Here is a 17,967-nt window from a genome sequence, read left to right as displayed (position 1 = left end):
CGAAAAAAACAAACCAAACTAAAACAAAACAACAACAACAAAAAAAACCCCAAAACCCAAAACAACCAATTTAAAACAAATAGGTAGATATAGTTACTGTGTGGTATGTGATCTGCGAATTAATAATAGCTTTGAATAAAAAAGGAACATATTTGCCTTAACCAGCTATCAAGGGAATTGGGAAAACTTGGCAAACTGCTACCAACGGAACTGATGTGCCTTGTGATTTGTTATTCAGTAAACTTCTATTGCGAGAGGACATGGATGTGTTCGGCTATGTTTCTGACACATACAGACACACTTCAAATATTATTTGAAATAATATGGGTCCCCTTGAAACCACCTGAGATTTGAGAGGACTTCACTTTCCAATCCCACATCCACGCACTGCCACTAACTTGAAAGTGAAACCGCACTAGGGATTGTAAATGAGAAACTCCCGAAAAGACAACTGATTGGAATTGCAGGACAGTGGAGAAATTAGACAATTACAGGTCCACAGCCAATCTACTCTATCTAGAGCTACCTTTAGCCCTCCGAACAGCCATTTGCTAGTTTTTGTTCTGTTTTTTTGTCTTTTGAGACAGGGTTTCTCTGTTAACTTGGCCGTCCTGGAGCTATTTTTTAAGTGACATGAACGCTCTCTTTACACTCGCGTATGACTCTTCCTTCTTTGACTTCTGCACGGCTTAAGACCTTCCCCGGTGTAATAAAGGGCCATGTGGCACAGACTTTAAACCCTGAGTCCGGACCCTCGCCCTTCCTGCAGCAAGGAAAATTTCCGCCGCAGTCTCTCCTTCTGCCCTCACCCTCCGCGGCACCCGATAATCACCACCGCCGGCCCCAAAGTGCAACTTCGGCGAGAGGAACGGAGACCCTTTGAACCTTTCACTCACCAGTCGCAGAAATTCATCCGGCGAGCCACTTCCGCTCTACCCTGAAGCTCCTGGCAGAGTAGGAAAGAAGTTGGGCGGAAGTGGTCCCCTGCTTTTTGCTTCCGACCTGTATGAGGTTACTGGAGCCGTAGTGGGTTCTGCCTCTTAGTGTGACTGTCAGAAGTGGGGTGCACGCTCCCCCGAGTCCTAGTCGGTGTGCTGAGGGGAAACCGACGGGGAAGCAGCGCGTTCTCTGCGGAGGGCCCGGCGCTCCGCTTCCGGTGGTGCAGAGAGACCGGCTCGGAACGCAGACGTGCCGGCGCCTGTGATCGTGTCTTCTCTGTTTCCCCAGCTGAGGTGCTGAGCGAAGTGGGTAAGTGTGGGGTAACCGCATTTATCTTTTGATTCGTGCACTCCCGCGGTGGCGCCGTTTTATTCCTTGGGATATTCGTACTGAACTTTCGGGCTAGAGAGGGTGCTTCTAGAACTTTGTTTTCGTTTTTTGTTTTTGTTTCTCGAGACCGGGTTTTTCTCTGTGTAGCCTTGGCTGCCCTGGACTCATTTTTGTAGACCAGGCTGGCCTCGAACTCACAGCGATCCGTCTGCCTCTGAGACTTTATTTATTCGTTCATTTTATTTATTTATTTATTTTTAATTTTTTGGCTTTTCGAGACTGGGTTTCTCTATGTAGCCTTGGCTGTCCTAGACTCACTTTGTAGACCTGGCTGGCCTCGAACTCACAGTGATCCGCTTGCCGCTGCCTCCCGACTGCTAGGATTAAAAGCGTGCGCCACCACGCCCGGCGCCAGGGGACTTTAGACTGAAGAATATATTGTTACTAGTGACCACTGCTGTGGGAGAGCAGATAGGGAGGGCGTAGGGGTAAAGCGCTTTTAAATACGATTGTCTAGTTAGTAAGATTTGGAGTTTGAAAAAGACTGTGAAGAGTGGAAATGTATTGTAGTAAAGTAGATGTCTCCGGTAAAGGGAGCTCCAGTGCCTAGCTAGAGCGCTAGCCCAGGAGGTGGGCGTATGCCTAGTCTGCAGAAGAGCCTTGAAGAAAAAGCAGAGTAAATAGAGTGGTTGGGGGCCATGTTGCGTTGGGTAGGACCTCAACACCTCTATGATGCTATTCTAAGCTTTTTGCTGCAAATCTTTTGTTTGTTTGTTTGTTTGTTTGTTTGTTTTTTGAGACAGGGTCTCTCTGTGCAGCCTTGGCTGTCCTGGACTCGCTTTGTAGACCAGGCTGGTCTGGAACTCACAGCGATCCGCCTGCCTCTGCCTCCCGAGTGCTGGGATTAAAGGCGTGCACCACCACGCCCGGCTTTTTTGCTGCAAATATATCATAAAGATGAACAAGTATGGTGAGAAAGATAGGATAAAATGAACTGATGACTCTTTCTCGTAGGTCCAGAAACTCATTTTCACGTTTTATCCGTAAGGCTTTGGGAAATTAAACGTTGCCTCCTGGAACCATCGAGAAGAAGAATGGTGAGTATTGTAGAGCTCTTCTAAGTGGGTGCTTGGTTGCGTGTTTTTATCCGTGTCCAGTAACCTGGCGCTGGAGTCGCAAGCAGATGTGGGCGCTGGGAACTGAAGCAGCACGTGCTCTTAACTGCCGAGCCAACATGTTTTTTTAAGTATGGATATTTTTAGGAAGTCAGACAAGGTACTCAATGTGTGGCCCAGTGGTGGAGTGCATACCTAGGATGAGAGAGGGAGGGAGGGAGGGAGGGTGTACTAGTGTAGAGGGAACAGAGTAGAATTAGTAGGTGTGATCACTACCACGTTACCCTGCCGGCGTGCTAGCACAAGTCTGTTATCCCACACTCAGAAGGCTGGTCTACAGGAGTTCCGGTTACAGACCATCCAGGTCTACACAGGCTCTGTCTAAAAAAAACCCCAAACAAATAAACAAACAAAAAAACGGAAAAAGAAGTAAACAAGCAACAGAGGGTGTGCTTTCCCTGCGGATCTGAGCAGCACAGGTAGAACCTGAGGTAGAATAGCAGGAGAGAAGCCGCTCATCTCCCCTGGAGCGCTCCTGCTCACCCCCAACCAGGCACACCACTGCTAGACAGTGCTGTAAGAATAAAGGCTGGGGCAGGAGAGTCGCTACCACTGCGAGGCCAAGCCTGGCTTCATAGCGAGACTTGACGCAAACAAAACAAAATAAAACAAAAGAGGAACCCTCTCAAAGAGTTTTCTTCATCTCTGAAATAAGATATGAAAAATAGTATAATTACCAAGTAACTGATACCATGAGAAACGTACTGTGGCCAGCACCACACACTAGGACTTGGAAATGTGAAATGTCGGTCTTTAGTAAATGAAGGAATTGCTTTTTAACCCTGTTCCTCAAAATTAAGCTACCCAAAGGAAACAGTGGAAACTGTTTTGAAAAGTCCATTTATTAACAAATTTTCAGTTAAATATTAGTGACATTGAGACATAAAAACCAGTAATAGATGTAACCTTTTTTTTTTGGTTTTTCGAGACAGGGTTTCTCTGTGTAGCCTTGGCCATCCTGGACTCACTTTGTAGACCATATATATATATATTTTTTTTTTTTTTTTTTTTTAATTCAAAGTAAAAGTAATTATTTTTACTACAGTGCTTGCATCCAAAATTTAGCAGGGATGCCACTTTTAATCTGTGTGAATCTTCAAGAGATATTTTTCATCCTATTGAAATAAATTTGAAGCCAGACACAGTGGTGCACACTTTTGGTGGAGGCAGAGGCTGGCAGATTGCTGTGAGTTCAAGGCCAGCCTGCTCTACAAAGTGAGTCCAGGACAGGCAAGGCTACCCAGAGAAGCCTTGTCTCAGAAAACCAAATAAATAAATAAATAAATAAATTTGGAGAAAATACGTGTGACTTATCTGTCAGAGCCACTTTATGTAAACAAACCATCTTTAATGCCTGTAATCAGGTTCTATGCTGAATATCCAGTCAGGGAAATAAAACAGCACCTGTAGTTACTGGAAGAAATATGTTTTGTTTTCACATTCTCTTTTAGTCTGTGACATTGCATACGGATGTGGGAGATATCAAAATAGAAGTCTTCTGTGAGAGGACACCCAAAACATGTGAGGTGAGTGTCACAATTTCATATTAAAAGTCAACTAACATGGCGGTTATATAATCCTATCACTCAGGAAGCAGAGTCCAGGGGAATCTCTTGAGTTTGAGGCCAGTCTGGTCTACATAGAGAGTTCCAGGCCAGGCAGAGCTACATAGTGAGACTTCCTTAAAACAAACAACAACAACACAGAGACCCTAATATAAGAGAACCACTTTGAAATTGAATTATTCAGCCTTAAAAAAAAAAAAAGAAAAGAAAACCTTCTGTGACCCCACTATCAGGAAAAGCTTATTATAATTTCAGGTCTGATTTCCGTTTTTCCTGATGTCAGAGTGAAATAAGAAAAAGGAAGATGAGGGTTCTGAGAGATGGCTCAGTGGTTAGAGCACTTGCTGCCTTTCCAGAGGACCTGAGTTCAATTCCCAGCCCCCACATGGCAGCTCACAACTGTCTGTAGCTCCAGCTCCAGAAGTTCTGACGTCGTCACACAGATACACGTACAGGCAAAATATCAATATGTGTCCATAAAATCAAAATAAACAAATACTTTTAAAAAGTAAAGAAAAGAAAAAGGAAGAGACTAGGGGGATAACTCAACGGGTAAGAGTGCTTGCTCTGTACTCACAAAGACCAGAGTTCAAGTCCCCAGAACCCTTAGAAAATGCTAGACATGTTCACATTTACCTGTGAACCCGGTGCCGGGGTGGGCGTGGGGCTGAAGGGGGAAAGACAAGAGGACCCCAGGCAGCTGGGGTTAAATGGGAGACCCCGCCTCAAGGGGAAAAGGCCAAAGGTGTTGGGGGATTCTCATCCCTATTTATTTAAGGGCTCGCTTTCCTGCACACGCGTGCACACACACCACACGCACACCACACATATGAAATAAATAGGTAGGTGCTTTTCCTGTAACTTAAAAGTGTACAGTGCCTTTTTTTTTTTTTTTTTTATTATTATTATGCATACAGTGCTGAAAAGGCCATCAGATCACATTATAGATGGTTGTGAGCCACCATGTGGTTGCTGGGAATTGAACTCATGACCTCTGGAAGAGCAGTCAGTGCTCTTAACCGCTGAGCCATCTCTCCAGCCCCAGTGCCTTTTTTTCTTCTGCTTCATTTTTTTTTTTTCAAGAAGATATGAGAGAATTGTTCTGTAATTTTTTTCCCCACTAACTGAAAATTGAAATGTTGGACATATTATATGAAAAAAATGTGTAAAATAATTGAAAAATAAAACATGGAGTATTTATTACAGGGCTACTTTGACAATTGCAGAAAAGTTGGGGGTTTTGTTTCTTTAAAGTATTTTTAAGTTGGGCTGGAGTGATGGCTCAGAGGTTAAGAGCACTGGTTGCTCTTCCAAAGGTCCTGAGTTCAATCCCCAGCAACCACATGGTGGCTCACAACCATCTATAATGAGATCTTCCGGTGTGCAGGTGTACATGCAGACAAAACATGATATACATAATAAATAAATAAATCTTTATTTTAAAAAAAAAAAAGTATTTTTAAGTATTTTGCCTGCATGAATATAATTGTTCTCTTCCAACTTATGCTGTTGAAATAAATGACAAGGCTTAAAGGAAGAAGGGTCGGTTAATTTCCATTCATGCAATTGTGTGTTAAAAGACTGGCCATCTCTCGGGTACAGCAGTGAGCAAGAGACGTTCCTGCCCTCAGAAAGCCACGGCTCCAGCTGGGAGTGAAGGCAGGGGCAGCAAATTAAAGGCCTGAGAAAGAGTTCAGAGCCTTAGGTAGGAAGAGGGCCAGGCACAGGGGCGCGCGCCTATAAGCCCAGCACTCGGGAGGCAGAGGCAGGAGGATCTCTGTGAGTTTGAGGCCAACCTGGTCTACAAAGTGAGTCCAGGCCAGCCAGGGCTACACAGAGAAACCCTATCTCGAAAAACCAAGAGATATGGAGAGTGCCGGGAAAGAGCATGTGGGCCTCTGCGAGCAGCTGAAGAGGGCGCGGTGTTTTCCAAGAGTACAGTAGCTGGTACCTGATAGTTCAACAAGCTATGATGGTGTTTTCAGGGTCTGTGACGGGGCCTTTATCTGAAGTATGTTTCTGCTCAAACTATTAATCATTTTTATTCTCTTCAGAATTTCTTAGCTCTTTGTGCCAGTAATTACTACAACGGCTGTATATTTCATAGAAATATCAAGGGCTTCATGGTTCAAACGGGAGATCCAACAGGTAAGTTTTTCTACTAATGAAATTAGGGTATATCATATGACATGAAAGATGTGTAAAGTAATTGAAAAATAAACCATGGAATCTTTATAACAGGGCTACTTGACAATCATAGAAAAATTTAGGGGTTTTGGTGGGTTTTTTGGGGGGGGGGTTGTTTTTTCAAGACAGGGTTTCTCTTGTAGTCCTGACTGTCCCGGTCTCACTCTGTAGACCAGGCTGGCCTTGAACTCACAGAGATCTGCCTGCCTCTGCCTCCCGAGTGCTGGGATTAAAGGCGTGCACCACCACGCCCAGCTGAGATTTTTATTTTAATTACAACATTTTCCCTTCCCTTCCATTGCTCCAAACCCTTCCATGTACCCAACCTTGATCTCCTCCAAACTTATGGACTCTTTTTTTTTATCAGTTGTCATTACATGCGCGCATATATATATGCCTTTGAGCGTACATATTGTCCAGATTGATTTTATGTCAATGTGACACAAGCTAGAGCAGGGGTTCTTCTCAACCTATGGATCTCTACCCCTTTGGCTGGGAGTCAAATGACCTTTCCACAGGGGTCGCCTAAGACCATTGGAAAACACAGATACCTACATCACAATTTACAGCTGTAGCAAAACTACAGCTAAGAAGTAGCAATGTTGTGGTTGGGTCACCATAACATGAGGAACTGTATTAAGGACTCGCAGCGTTAGGAAGGTTGAGAGCCACCGAGCTAGAGTCATCAGAGAAGAGGGAGCCTCAGTTGAAACCATAAGATCACGCTGTAGCTCGGGAGGCAGAGGCAGGCGGATCGCTGTGAGTTCGAGGCCAGTCTGGTCTACAAAGTGAGTCCAGGATGGCCAAGGCTACACAGAGAAACCCTGTCTCGAAAAACCAAAAAAAATAAAAAATAAAAATAAAAATAAATAAATAAATAAATAAATAAATAAATAAATAAATAAAGATCACGCTGTAGGGAGCTAGAGAGATGGCTCAGAGGTTAAGAGCACTGGCTGCTCTTCCAGATGTCCTGAGTTCAATTCCCAGTGGTTCCCACATGGTGTCTCATAACCACTCATAATGAAGTCTGGCGCCCTCTTCTGTGTGCATGCATTACATGCAGGCAGAACACTGCATATGTAATAAATAAATCTTTAAAAAAAAAAAAATCAGTCTGTAGGCAAGCTTGTAGGGCATTTACTTAATTAGTGATTGATTGAGAGATCCAGCCCATTGTGAGTGGGGCCAACCCCTGGGCTGATGGTCCTGGGTTCTATAGGAAAATAGCCTGAGAAAGCCAGTGAGCAGCACTCCTTCATAGGCTCTGCATCAGCTCCTGCCTCCAGGTTCCTCCACACTGCCTTTTGATTTTTCGAAACAGGATTTCTCTTGTCTCTGTTTTACTATCCTGGAACTCACTCTGTAGCCCAGGCTGTCCTCAAACTCAGCAACCCCACCTGCCTCTGCCTCCCGAGTGCTAACATGCCTTTAATCCCAGCACTCAGGAGGCAGAGGCAGGAGGATCTCTGAGTTCGAGGCCAGCCTGGTCTAGAGAGAGAGTTTCAGGACAGCTAGAGTTGTTACACAGAGAAACCCTGTCTTAAAAAAACCAAGATTTACAGATGGTCCAGGCAGTGGTGGTACACGCCTTTATTTATTTTTTTGTTTTTATTTTATTTTTGATTTTTCCAAAAACCAAAGGAATCAAATAGGTCAGGAATAGACCGCCTGCTCTAGAGGGATGGGCATCCTTCAGGAACTAGCACACAGCCCTGGGAGGAAAATGGTACATGCTTTGCTACTGTGCAGAAAGCAGGATAGCGACGGGTCATGGATGAGTTTTGAGTGAGGCCTGAGGATGAGGTAGCATTGCTGCAGGAAAGGAGAGTACTATCAAGGCTCTGGAAGGTCCCGTGCCCCTAAGGATTTAGATCAGGCCTCCCTTTGCCCTAGCAGCTTTAAGCCACAACATTAGCCCCGAGTGGCTGCAGTCCAGGTGGCACAAGTGTTCTGAGCCTGGTCGCTGTTGCACGGCTAAAAGGCCCAGGTGAGACAGCTCAGAATGAAAACCCGGTAAGAGCTGGGCCATGGCAGTACAACCCTTTAATCTGAGTTCAAGTCCAGCCTGATATACAGAGTGAATTCCAGAACAGCCTGGTCTATACAGAGAAACCCTGGCTTGAAAAACAAAACAAACAAACAAAAAAAACCAGCAGAACTTCTAGGTCTGTGTGATCTGACTGGAATACAAACACACCTTTAATCCAGGAGACAGAGGGAAGCAGATCTGAATTCAAGGCCAGCCTGGCATAGAGCAAGTATCAGGTAAAGAAAAGCTGAGGTCTGGGCATGGTGGCACACGCCTTTAATCCCAAACAATGAAGGTAAAGTTAGTTTGTAGAAGGAAGCACCCATGTTTGAAAGTGAGGCCTAATTGAGTGGCAGAAAAGGTGATGAATTTGAAAAAGATTTGACAATAGGATATGCCCAACTCTTGAGAGAAGAGAGAGGAAAGGAAGCTACTTAAGGGGCAGTCTTACAGAGAAAGGAGGCAGTCTTACAGCGAGAGAGGAGAGAGAGAGAGAGAGAGAGAGGGAGAGGAAGAAGAGGAGGAGGAGGCCGCGGCAGTCTTACCAGGGCATTAACGGAGAGATGGGTCAGGTGAAGACAGAATGAGCCAGAGAATGAGAAGCAGCCGGAAGATTAGAAAAGACTGCTGGAGTTAGTTTGAGGCCAAGCAGAGCAATTCAGAGGTTGAGAGAGAAGCCAGATTGAATGTCAGCTGGGAGAAGAGTTTGAGCCAAAACAATCGAGTTGAGCCAGCCAGCCCAGAGCTCAGAACGAACAAGTAAGGGGGAGCTTATTAGGCAGTAAGTCTCAGAGGCTGAAAGCATTCTAGGCCTAGGTTTGATTGTATAGATGCTAGAAGCTTCCCCGACTAGGCCTAGGTTAGCAGGAGGAGGCAGCAAGCCTCCCTGACAACAGTTGCACCAAGGGAATAGAAGTTACTTTTATAGAGCAGTGGTGGCTCAGGCCTTTAATCCCAGCACTTGGGAGGCAGAGGCAGACAGATTTCTGAGTTCAAGTCAGCCAGGGCTTCTGCTGCTTCTTTTTTTTTTTTTTTTTTTTGGTTTTACGAGACAGGGTTTCTCTATGTAGCCTTGGCTGTCCTAGACTCGCTTTGTAGACCAGGCTGGCCTCGAACTCACAGCGATCCGCCTGCCTCCGCCTCCCGAGTGCTGGGATTAAAGGCGTGCCCACCATGCCCGGCTTCTGCTTCTATTTTCAAAGCATCTAAAGTAGCATTACAAGGGACCTAACGCCCTGTATTACGGCATTTCCCATCCTTGACTCTCTCCTTCAGGGCTTCCCAGGTGACTTAGCAAATTTGATAGCTTCTCAGTTTGTCCGAAGCTGGTATGATTTCCCTGTCCATGTGGTCATACTGGGACTAGGAGTACCAAATGTTGTTTTTAACAAAATGTCAATTGTTGGATTTTACCAGTGAAGACTTGGGAGCCAACTGCTAGGGTGAAAACCTGCTGGCTCAGAGAGGCAGAGAAAACACCCAGCTGACCTTCTTCCTCTGCCAGCATCCCAAAAGAAGGAATGTTCCTTCCACACACCACCTTAAAAAAAAAAAAACAAGCTGAATTCCCTCCTTTCGACTTCCTGTATATCTCTCTATCTGTCCTCCTGACTTCCTCTTACTCTCTATTCTTTATTCCTATGTTCACTCCCTGTCACCTGGGTGCCTGCTCCACATCTTGACCTACAGTTAACTTTATGTAACCCTGTTTACCATACTCAAAAAGAACTGTCTTAGATTAAAGGGGTGTGCTAGGGCTGAGCCATACCACAACTACAAACAGGTTTTTCCAGTAAACAACACGATCTCAAGGTTCACAGTGTGATTAAGTATCCTGCATCAAAGGTCAACCAGAGTAACCTAGGGAAACCCGGACTCCCTCAAAATGTTAATTGAAAAAGGCACAAGATGGGTATGCTGGAGAACACTTGTGTAGCATACATAAAATCCTGGGTTCAGACTTACACACACACACACACACACACACACACACACACACACACACACACATCTAAAGAATTCTGCTAGGGCTGCAGATCGGCTCCGCATGGCAGTGCTCTTGCCTAGCATGTGCACTGCCCTGGGTTGGAGCTCACCACCACGTAGATGAGTATGTCATGGTGTAAGCAGCCCTCCTGCTTAGAGTGGAGCCCTACTGGTATCCACTAGATGCGCCTTTTGATTTGCTTGTCTTGTTCTGCAGGTACTGGAAGAGGAGGCAGCAGCATCTGGGGCAAGAAGTTGGAGGATGAGTACAGTGAATATCTGAAGGTGTGTCCCTGTGCTCCCAGTCTCACTGGGACAGGCTTTACACATGATAGGAACACATTGTCACCACTGTGAGCCAAGTGCAACAGCGGGTGGGTCGAGGTCAGTGTGCTCCTCATAGTGAGTTCCAGGCCAGCCACGGCTACGTGGTGAGACCGTCTCAGCCAACAAATCATCATGAAATTAACGCACACTCAATACGTGGCGTTAGAGTGGGTGTAAGAGGCGGTTCTCACCTGCATTGTGATTCTTTATTCTTATTCCTTTTTTTTTTTTAATTATTTATTTATTTTGGTGTTTCGAGACAGGCTTTCTCTGTGTAGCCTTGGCCATCCTGGACTCACTTTGTAGACCAGGCTGGCCTTGAACTCACAGCGATCCACCTGCCTCTGCCTCCCGAGTGCTGAGATTAAAGGAGTGCGCCACCATGCCCGGCCTTATTCTTTTGTTTTATTTTTTAGATTTATTTATAGAGCTTAAGAGCACTGGCTATTCTTCCAAAGTTCGAAGTTCAATTCCCAGCAACCACCTGGTGTCTCATCTATAATGAGATCTGGTGCCCTCTTCTGGCCTGCAGGTGCTACGTGCAGGCAGAATCTTTTTTTTTTTTTTAAAGATTTATTTATTTACTATTTATACAGCATTCTGCCTGCATGTGAGCCAGCAGGCCAGAAGAGGGCACCAGATCTCATTATAGATGAGCCACCGTGTAGATTGCTGGGAATTGAACTTAGACCTTTGGAAGAATAGCCAGTGCTCTTAACCTCTCAGCCATCTCTCCAGCCCCTGCATTGTGATATTAAAAGAGCTTGTCCTTGGGACCAAATTGAAGTATTTAGCAAGAAATATACAAAAGAGGCTTAGTGTCGCACCATGAAATTTGAGTTAAATGACATGGGTCACTGGCCTTTCATCTCTTGTTTCTGTTGTTGTTTTGTTGCTTTTTGAAGGTCTGTGTAGCCTTGGCTGGCCTCAAACTCTGGTGGTCTGCCTGCTTCTGCCTCCCAAGTGCTAGAATTAAAGGTGTGCACCACCATGCCAGACCCTCTCAGTGCCCTTTCTTTACTTTCTTGTTTTGTGTTTTGAGACAGGGTTTCTCTGTGCAGCCTTGCCTGTCCTGAATTTACTTTGTAGACCAGGCTGTCCTCAAACTCACAAGGGATCCACCTGCCTCTGCCTCCTGAGTGCTGGGATTAAAGGTGTGAGCCACTGTGACTGGCTACGTAAATATTTTTTATTTTAAAAAAAAACCCACCAGCTGGGGATGGTAGTGCACACCTATAATCTAGCTGAAAGCCTTGAGTTCAGTCCCCAGAGCTACAGAAACAAGGTATGGTGGTACATACCTGTAATCTCAGGGTTAGAGAGGCAGGAGGATCAGAAATCTAAGGGTAGTCTCAGCTACAGAATGAGTGTGAGGCTAGCCTGGGCTACCTACGATCCTGTCAGAAAACAAGCAAAAAACTATTGTCCTACACACCATAGTTGAGGATGAGTACTCGCATGCTATTTGTGGCATATACTCCAAGAGACACGTGTTCATTAATTACCAAATAAAAACATTTTTTAGCATATTCAGTAGTACTCAAGCATATTGCAGTCTTTGTACTGTGTGGCTCAGGCTGGTCTCGAACTAGAAACCCTCCTACCTCAGCCCCGCCCCCCATATGCTAAGACTCTAGGTGTGCATCACCACACCTAAGTACCAGTTATCCTTCACAGAGATGACAACTTATTATTTAGATGTAGCTACAACCTCCCTGGCTTTTCCAGCTCAGACTTTACCTTCATTTGTTTTGGTAAGATCCTTTGAATTCTTATATGCCATGCCTTGTAACCCAGAAGTATTGCTAATATTAGAGCCAGGTGAGACCTTCCTCAGATCATCCAGGCCTGTGGTAATAAACCGACTGGCCATGGAGGGAGGTTCACAGATGCAGTCTTTGTGAGCATTAAGAAGAAAAACCTTTGGGCGAGAGCTCGACTCCATCTCCGTCTGTCCAGTTTCAGCTTGCGATCTGCTTGACCCTTGGGAGCATCTTCATCTTGAGTAAGCCCCTGAACGAGTCCAACCTCCCTTGTTTTACAGATCAAGAAATGAGCCTAGAGTCCAGAATTCCGGAAGAGATTTGAGGTTTGGGCTTTTGTTGCCTGATTGTTTTTTCATTCCAGCACACTATTCCTTAATACAAATGTAAGGAGTATTGTGTTAGACGTAGATAGAATAAGAGTGTTTGTGACTACTTCTCCAAAGTAAAAATGAAATTGATTGGAGGATATAATTATACAAGCAAATTACATGCAAGACTTTAAGGGATAAATAGAATACAAACCTGCACATTTGGATTAATACTACTAGAAGCTAGCTAAACCGATTTCCTGGTCTCCTCAATATTGGGAAAGCAGAGAGTGCTTGAGTGTGCCTTTGGAATTTGCACTTAACAGCACAGTTAATTCATGCCTTGGTTTGTGTTTTTTAGCACAGCGTTAGAGGTGTTGTGTCTATGGCTAATAATGGCCCAAACACCAACGGATCTCAGTTCTTCATCACCTACGGCAAGCAGCCGCACCTGGACATGAAGTACACAGTGTTTGGAAAGTGAGTGTTCTAGCCGTCTCTTCCTTTGGCACATTGGCGCGTGTGCACGGCCCTGCTCAGCATAGCTAGGACTGGCCAGGCCAGCTGCGCAGCCACAAGTACATGGGCTTTATACACCAGTCCTCAGCTCTCTGACCCTGAGGTTATCCACCATCTGAGCCTCAGTTTCTTTATTTCTTTTCTTTTTTCTTTTTTTTCTTTTCTAGACAGGGTTTCTCAGCTGGGCGTAGTGGCACACACCTTTAATCCCAGCACTCGGGAGGCAGAGGCCGTGAGTTCAAGGCCAGCCTGATCTACAAAACGAGTCCAGGACAGCCAGAGCTACACAGAGAAGCCTTGTCTTGGAAATGGAACAAAACAAAACAAAACAAATCAAGACAGGGTTTCTCTGTCCTGGAACTTGCTCTGTAGACCAGGCTGGCCTCCAACTCAGAGACCTTCCTGCCTCTGCCCCTTGAGTGCTGGGATAAAAGGTGTGCACCTCTACCACCCAATGATCTTCGTTTTCTTTATCTTGTTTAAGAGGAACCAAAGAATTGCTGAGGCATGCTATGCATTAATAGTGATATCTATGTTTCCATTAAGAGCAACACTTAACAGTAAGCAGCATATCTGACAATAGTGACGTAGAAGATGGACAGGGTGACTCTGTTTGTCACCAGTGTTTCAGGCTCCTCTTGGTTTTTAGCCGTCGTTGTTTTCATTGTCACCTCATGGTTATCCAGGCAGCACAGCTTGTGGCATGCAGAAAAGAGGAGAAGGAACAATGGTTCTGCTGGCCGAGAACCTTTTTACACAACTTTGGGCCATAGGGGTGGCTCAGTAGAAAAGAAGCATTTGTCGTGTGGGAAAATTTGCTAACCTGAATTTGATCCCTGTCCTAGAACTCTCAGCCACCCAAGGTGTACACTGCCACCAGCACCTAGCCAGGCTAGGACTTAATTGTCTTAATGTCGGAGTAAATTTAAAAGGTGTGCTTTTCTTGTCTATTGTTTTTGCTCGTTTGTTTAAGACAAGGTCTCACTGTTGAGCCTGGAACTCACTATGTAGACCAGGATGGCCTTAAACTCAAAGATATCTGCCTGCCTCTGCCTCCTCCCAAGTGTTGGGATTAAAGCCATCTGCCACTAAGCCTCGCTGTTCCTATGTTCTTTTATGTCTTAGTGGAAATGCAAAATAAATAAAAATATGTTGACTTGGTTTTTTTTAAAGTACATACTTCATGGGGCTGGAAAGAGGCCTCATAAGTTAAAAGCACTGGCTGCTCTTTCAAAGGACCAGGGTCCAGTTCCCAGTACATGATGCCTTACAACCTCTGTAACTTGTCCCTGGGAAACTAGCACCCTCTTCCTGGGGCACTGAATGCATGTGGTTTGCATGCTGGAAAAACACCCATTCACATAAAAGAAGATTTTTACATACTTTGCATTGCATTACGTGCTTGCTTTGCATTACGTTGAGCTATAATATAAAAAAGCATTTTCCCTCACCAAATACAGTGGCTCAGACTCCAACCATGTATTTTGTTTTTAAGAAAAGGCTTTTTTTTGGGGGGGGGTTGTTTTTTTTTTTTTTTTTTTGGGTTTTCGAGACAGGGTTTCTCTGTGTAGCCTTGGCCATCCTGGACTCACTTTGTAGACCAGGCTGGCCTCGAACTCACCAGCGATCCGCCTGCCTCTGCCTCCCGAGTGCTGGGATTAAAGGCGTGCACCACCACACCCGGCAAGAAAAGGCTTTTTTTGACCCACAGTTTTAGAAGTTTCAGGTCATGATCATTTGCTCCAGTTCTTTGGCCTGTTCATCGCATCATGAAGCATGTGGTGGACCAAAACTGCTTACTTCGTGGCCAAGAAGCAAAAGAACGAGTTAGAGAGAAGGTCCCACAGTTCCCTTTATGAGCATATCCCTGTGACCCAAAGACCACCACCAGTGCTGCCACCCTCCTCCTCTCACTATACATGTGTGCCTACGGATGCAGATAGCTGTTCCTGAGTCTAAGACAGAGGCTGATGTCAGGTGGCTTCCTTACTCTTTCACTGACCGGCTAGCCCCAGCCCTCGGTCCCTCCTGTCTCCGCCCAGCCAGCCCTGGGATTGTAGGTGTGCTGGGGTTGAGCCCACATCCTCCTGCCTGCACATGAGCCATCTCCCTAGGCTTAGACCCTATCTCTAAAAGGCTTTCGAACTTCCCAATAGTCCCAAACTGGGGACCAAGCCTCTAGCACATGGACCTCTGAGGGACACTGAAGTTCCATAGCAGTAGATATACATGTCCTTGAGGCCACCCAGTGCTCATGAGAAAGACCCGGGGAAGTGTGGGTCATGAACCTCCTGAATTCAGGGCCACATCACTCTCCTTGGTGACTTTTGTTGATGGCACAGTCCAATCAGGCCACAGGATGGGAAGAGAAGGCGCCGCTGAAGTGGAGACGTTCCTCTGAAGACTATAAATGCTATAGGTACAGTATATTTCAAGCTGAGACCTTTTTTACATGCTACACTGTTTTCCTTTCAGGGTAATAGATGGTCTGGAGACTTTGGATGAGTTGGAGAAGTTACCAGTGAATGAGAAGACGTACAGACCTCTCAATGACGTACACATTAAGGACATTACTATTCATGCCAACCCATTTGCTCAGTAGCTGTAATAGCCCTGGACAGATACTTGGCAAATGCTTCACCGGACCACACCCATGGTGGCTTGTCCAGTTCTGCTTGTGTCAGAGACTGGTCCTTCTGGTGGTTACAGGAATGACATCCACCCCGGAGCCCCAGGGCTTCCCCCACCCCCCCCCCCAGCCCCCGTCCTAGCACACCCCATGTCACTGCTGTTGTCCATTATGTCTACATGCAAAGCAGTGCCTCGTTTTTTATTACATGTGTCCACTCTTTAAAAAAAAGATGTATTTATTTATTTACTGTTGTGTATATTGTGCTCTACCTGCATGTACACCTGCACATCAGTAGAGGGCATCAGACCACATTGTCGATGGTTGTGAGCCACCATGTGGTTGCTGAGAATTGAACTCAGGACCTCTGGAAGAGCAGTTAGTGCGCTTAACCTCTGAGCCATCTCTCCAGCCCACACGTGTCCATTTTTAAATGCTGATCCTCAGATGCAGGCATTTTGAGCACCCAGACTAAATACTATGACCATGCTCTCGTCTAAGTCCTAGAAAAATTCCTTCACTATGCACTCCCTGTAGACAGAAGAAGGAAAGCACGGCTAGATTGTGGTGACGCACACCTCTAGTCCCAGCACTCTGGAGGCAGAGGCAGGCAGTCTACAGACTGAATCCCAGGGACAGCCAAGGTTACACAGAGAAACCCTGTCTCAAAAAACCAAAACCAAACCCGGTATGGTGGCACACACTTGTAATCCCAGCACTTGGGAGGCAGAGGCAGGCAGATCGGTGTGAGTTCGAGTCCAGCCTGGTCTACAAAGCCAGTCCAGGACAGCCAAGGCTACACAGAGAAAACCTGTCTCGAAAATACAAAAAACAAACAAAAGGTAATACACTAGTTACTGTTCCACTACAGAACATTATTCTTTGGGGTTGAGCTCTTGGTGATAAACAGCTGTAATCTAACACACATGAAGCAGGAGCATCTCCCTAAGTTTGAGGGTAACCTGGTCTAATACAGGGAGTTCAGGTCACTGTGGGCTACAAGAGTGAGACCTTGTGTCAAAATAAAATAAAATTGTGCAGATTACTGTTGATTTAAATGAAAACCTCAATCGTCCTCTTACCAATAAAGATTCAGGAGCCAGATGCTGGGGTAAAAACCTGACATCGTGACGGAAAAGGCCCAAATGGCTCACTTGCTCAGCTAACAGCCGAGGAGGAAGGGGCCAAAAAAACCCCCCAAGGCTAAAGGCTTGCAAGCTCAAAGGCCAAGGAGCTAAAGAGCTAAAAGCTCGCTGGTGGCACAGGAGAGCAGCAGGTGGTTTGCTGTAAATTCCAGGCCAGCCTGGTCTACAGAGTCCAGGACAGCCAGGACTTCACAGAGAAACCTTATCTCTAACAAAAGAGCTAAGAGCTCCCACCTCTGCCTTAAACAAGACTTCAAAGTCCCGCCTACTCTTTAATCCCTGTCAGCTGGCTTCTTGGTCTGCCTCTTGACCTAGGCTTAGTTTTTTGTTTTTTTGTTTTGTTTTGTTTTGTTTTGTTTTTTTGGTTTTTCGAGACAGGGTTTCTCTGTGTAGCCTTGGCCATCCTGGACTCACTTTGTAGATCAGGCTGGCCTCGAACTCACAGCGATCCGCCTGCCTCTGCCTCCCGAGTGCTGGGATTAAAGGCGTGCGCCACCACGCCCGGTTTAGCTTTATTAAACCCTATGCACCTGTTTGCAATAAACAGGTCTTGGATTAAAGGTTTTCGTGTTAGGGCTCAATCACAAGAAACAGGGATTTAGGGGTCACAATCTTAGGAGTCACAATCGGAACAAATATCCTCTAACAGATTACAGTAATAAAGGTGATGTGAACCCAGTATCCATAAATTACTAGGATAAGTTCAACAAAAGGGTTTATTTTGGTTTATTGTTCAAGGGTTCAGTCTATCAAGGCAACAGGAATCTGAGGCAGGTGCTCACATCGCGTTTGGTCGGCTGCGCAAGAGCATGGTCAGAAAACCTTCGTCAAAGTCAATTACTAAACCAAAGCTACTTTGTTGGTGTAGTTTACAACGTCTAAACGCTTGCAATCAGAGCACGTCCTACTATTCGCCCTGCTTCCTCCGTCTTCCTTGTTCATAGGGTCGGATTCAGCTCTTTGTCACCGTGGAGGAGACCATGACTGTAACCTTCAGCGTCCAAGGAATCCTCAGGAAGCCACACCTTCTCCTCCCGGCCCCTGGGCCAGCCGACCGCG

General features: G+C 45.6%; 1 protein-coding gene across 1 annotated transcript; it reads left to right on the top strand.

The window, feature by feature from the left end:
• The first annotated feature begins 1,967 nt into the window (after positions 1 to 1,967).
• Positions 1,968 to 15,877, top strand: Ppil3 (peptidylprolyl isomerase like 3). The gene is made up of 6 exons (XM_051154527.1): positions 1,968 to 1,979; positions 3,896 to 3,970; positions 6,064 to 6,157; positions 10,432 to 10,499; positions 12,977 to 13,095; positions 15,610 to 15,877. The coding sequence occupies exons 1-6, from the start codon at positions 1,968 to 1,970 to the stop codon at positions 15,734 to 15,736; spliced, it is 495 nt and encodes a 164-aa protein (XP_051010484.1). The 3' UTR covers positions 15,737 to 15,877.
• Positions 15,878 to 17,967: the final 2,090 nt, after the last annotated feature.

The sequence above is a fragment of the Acomys russatus genome, chromosome 12 (genome assembly GCF_903995435.1).
Source record: "Acomys russatus chromosome 12, mAcoRus1.1, whole genome shotgun sequence".
NCBI classification, from domain to species: Eukaryota; Metazoa; Chordata; class Mammalia; order Rodentia; family Muridae; genus Acomys; species Acomys russatus.
Note: the sequence above shows the minus strand (reverse complement) of the source record. Positions and strands in the feature narration are given on the sequence as shown.

Bases quoted from the DNA above. Each gene is read 5' to 3' on its own strand.
- Ppil3 (XM_051154527.1), top strand. The intron at 3,971-6,063 runs GTGAGTGTCACA...TATTCTCTTCAG, and splicing joins GGACACCCAAAACATGTGAG to AATTTCTTAGCTCTTTGTGC. The intron at 6,158-10,431 runs GTAAGTTTTTCT...CTTGTTCTGCAG, and splicing joins TCAAACGGGAGATCCAACAG to GTACTGGAAGAGGAGGCAGC.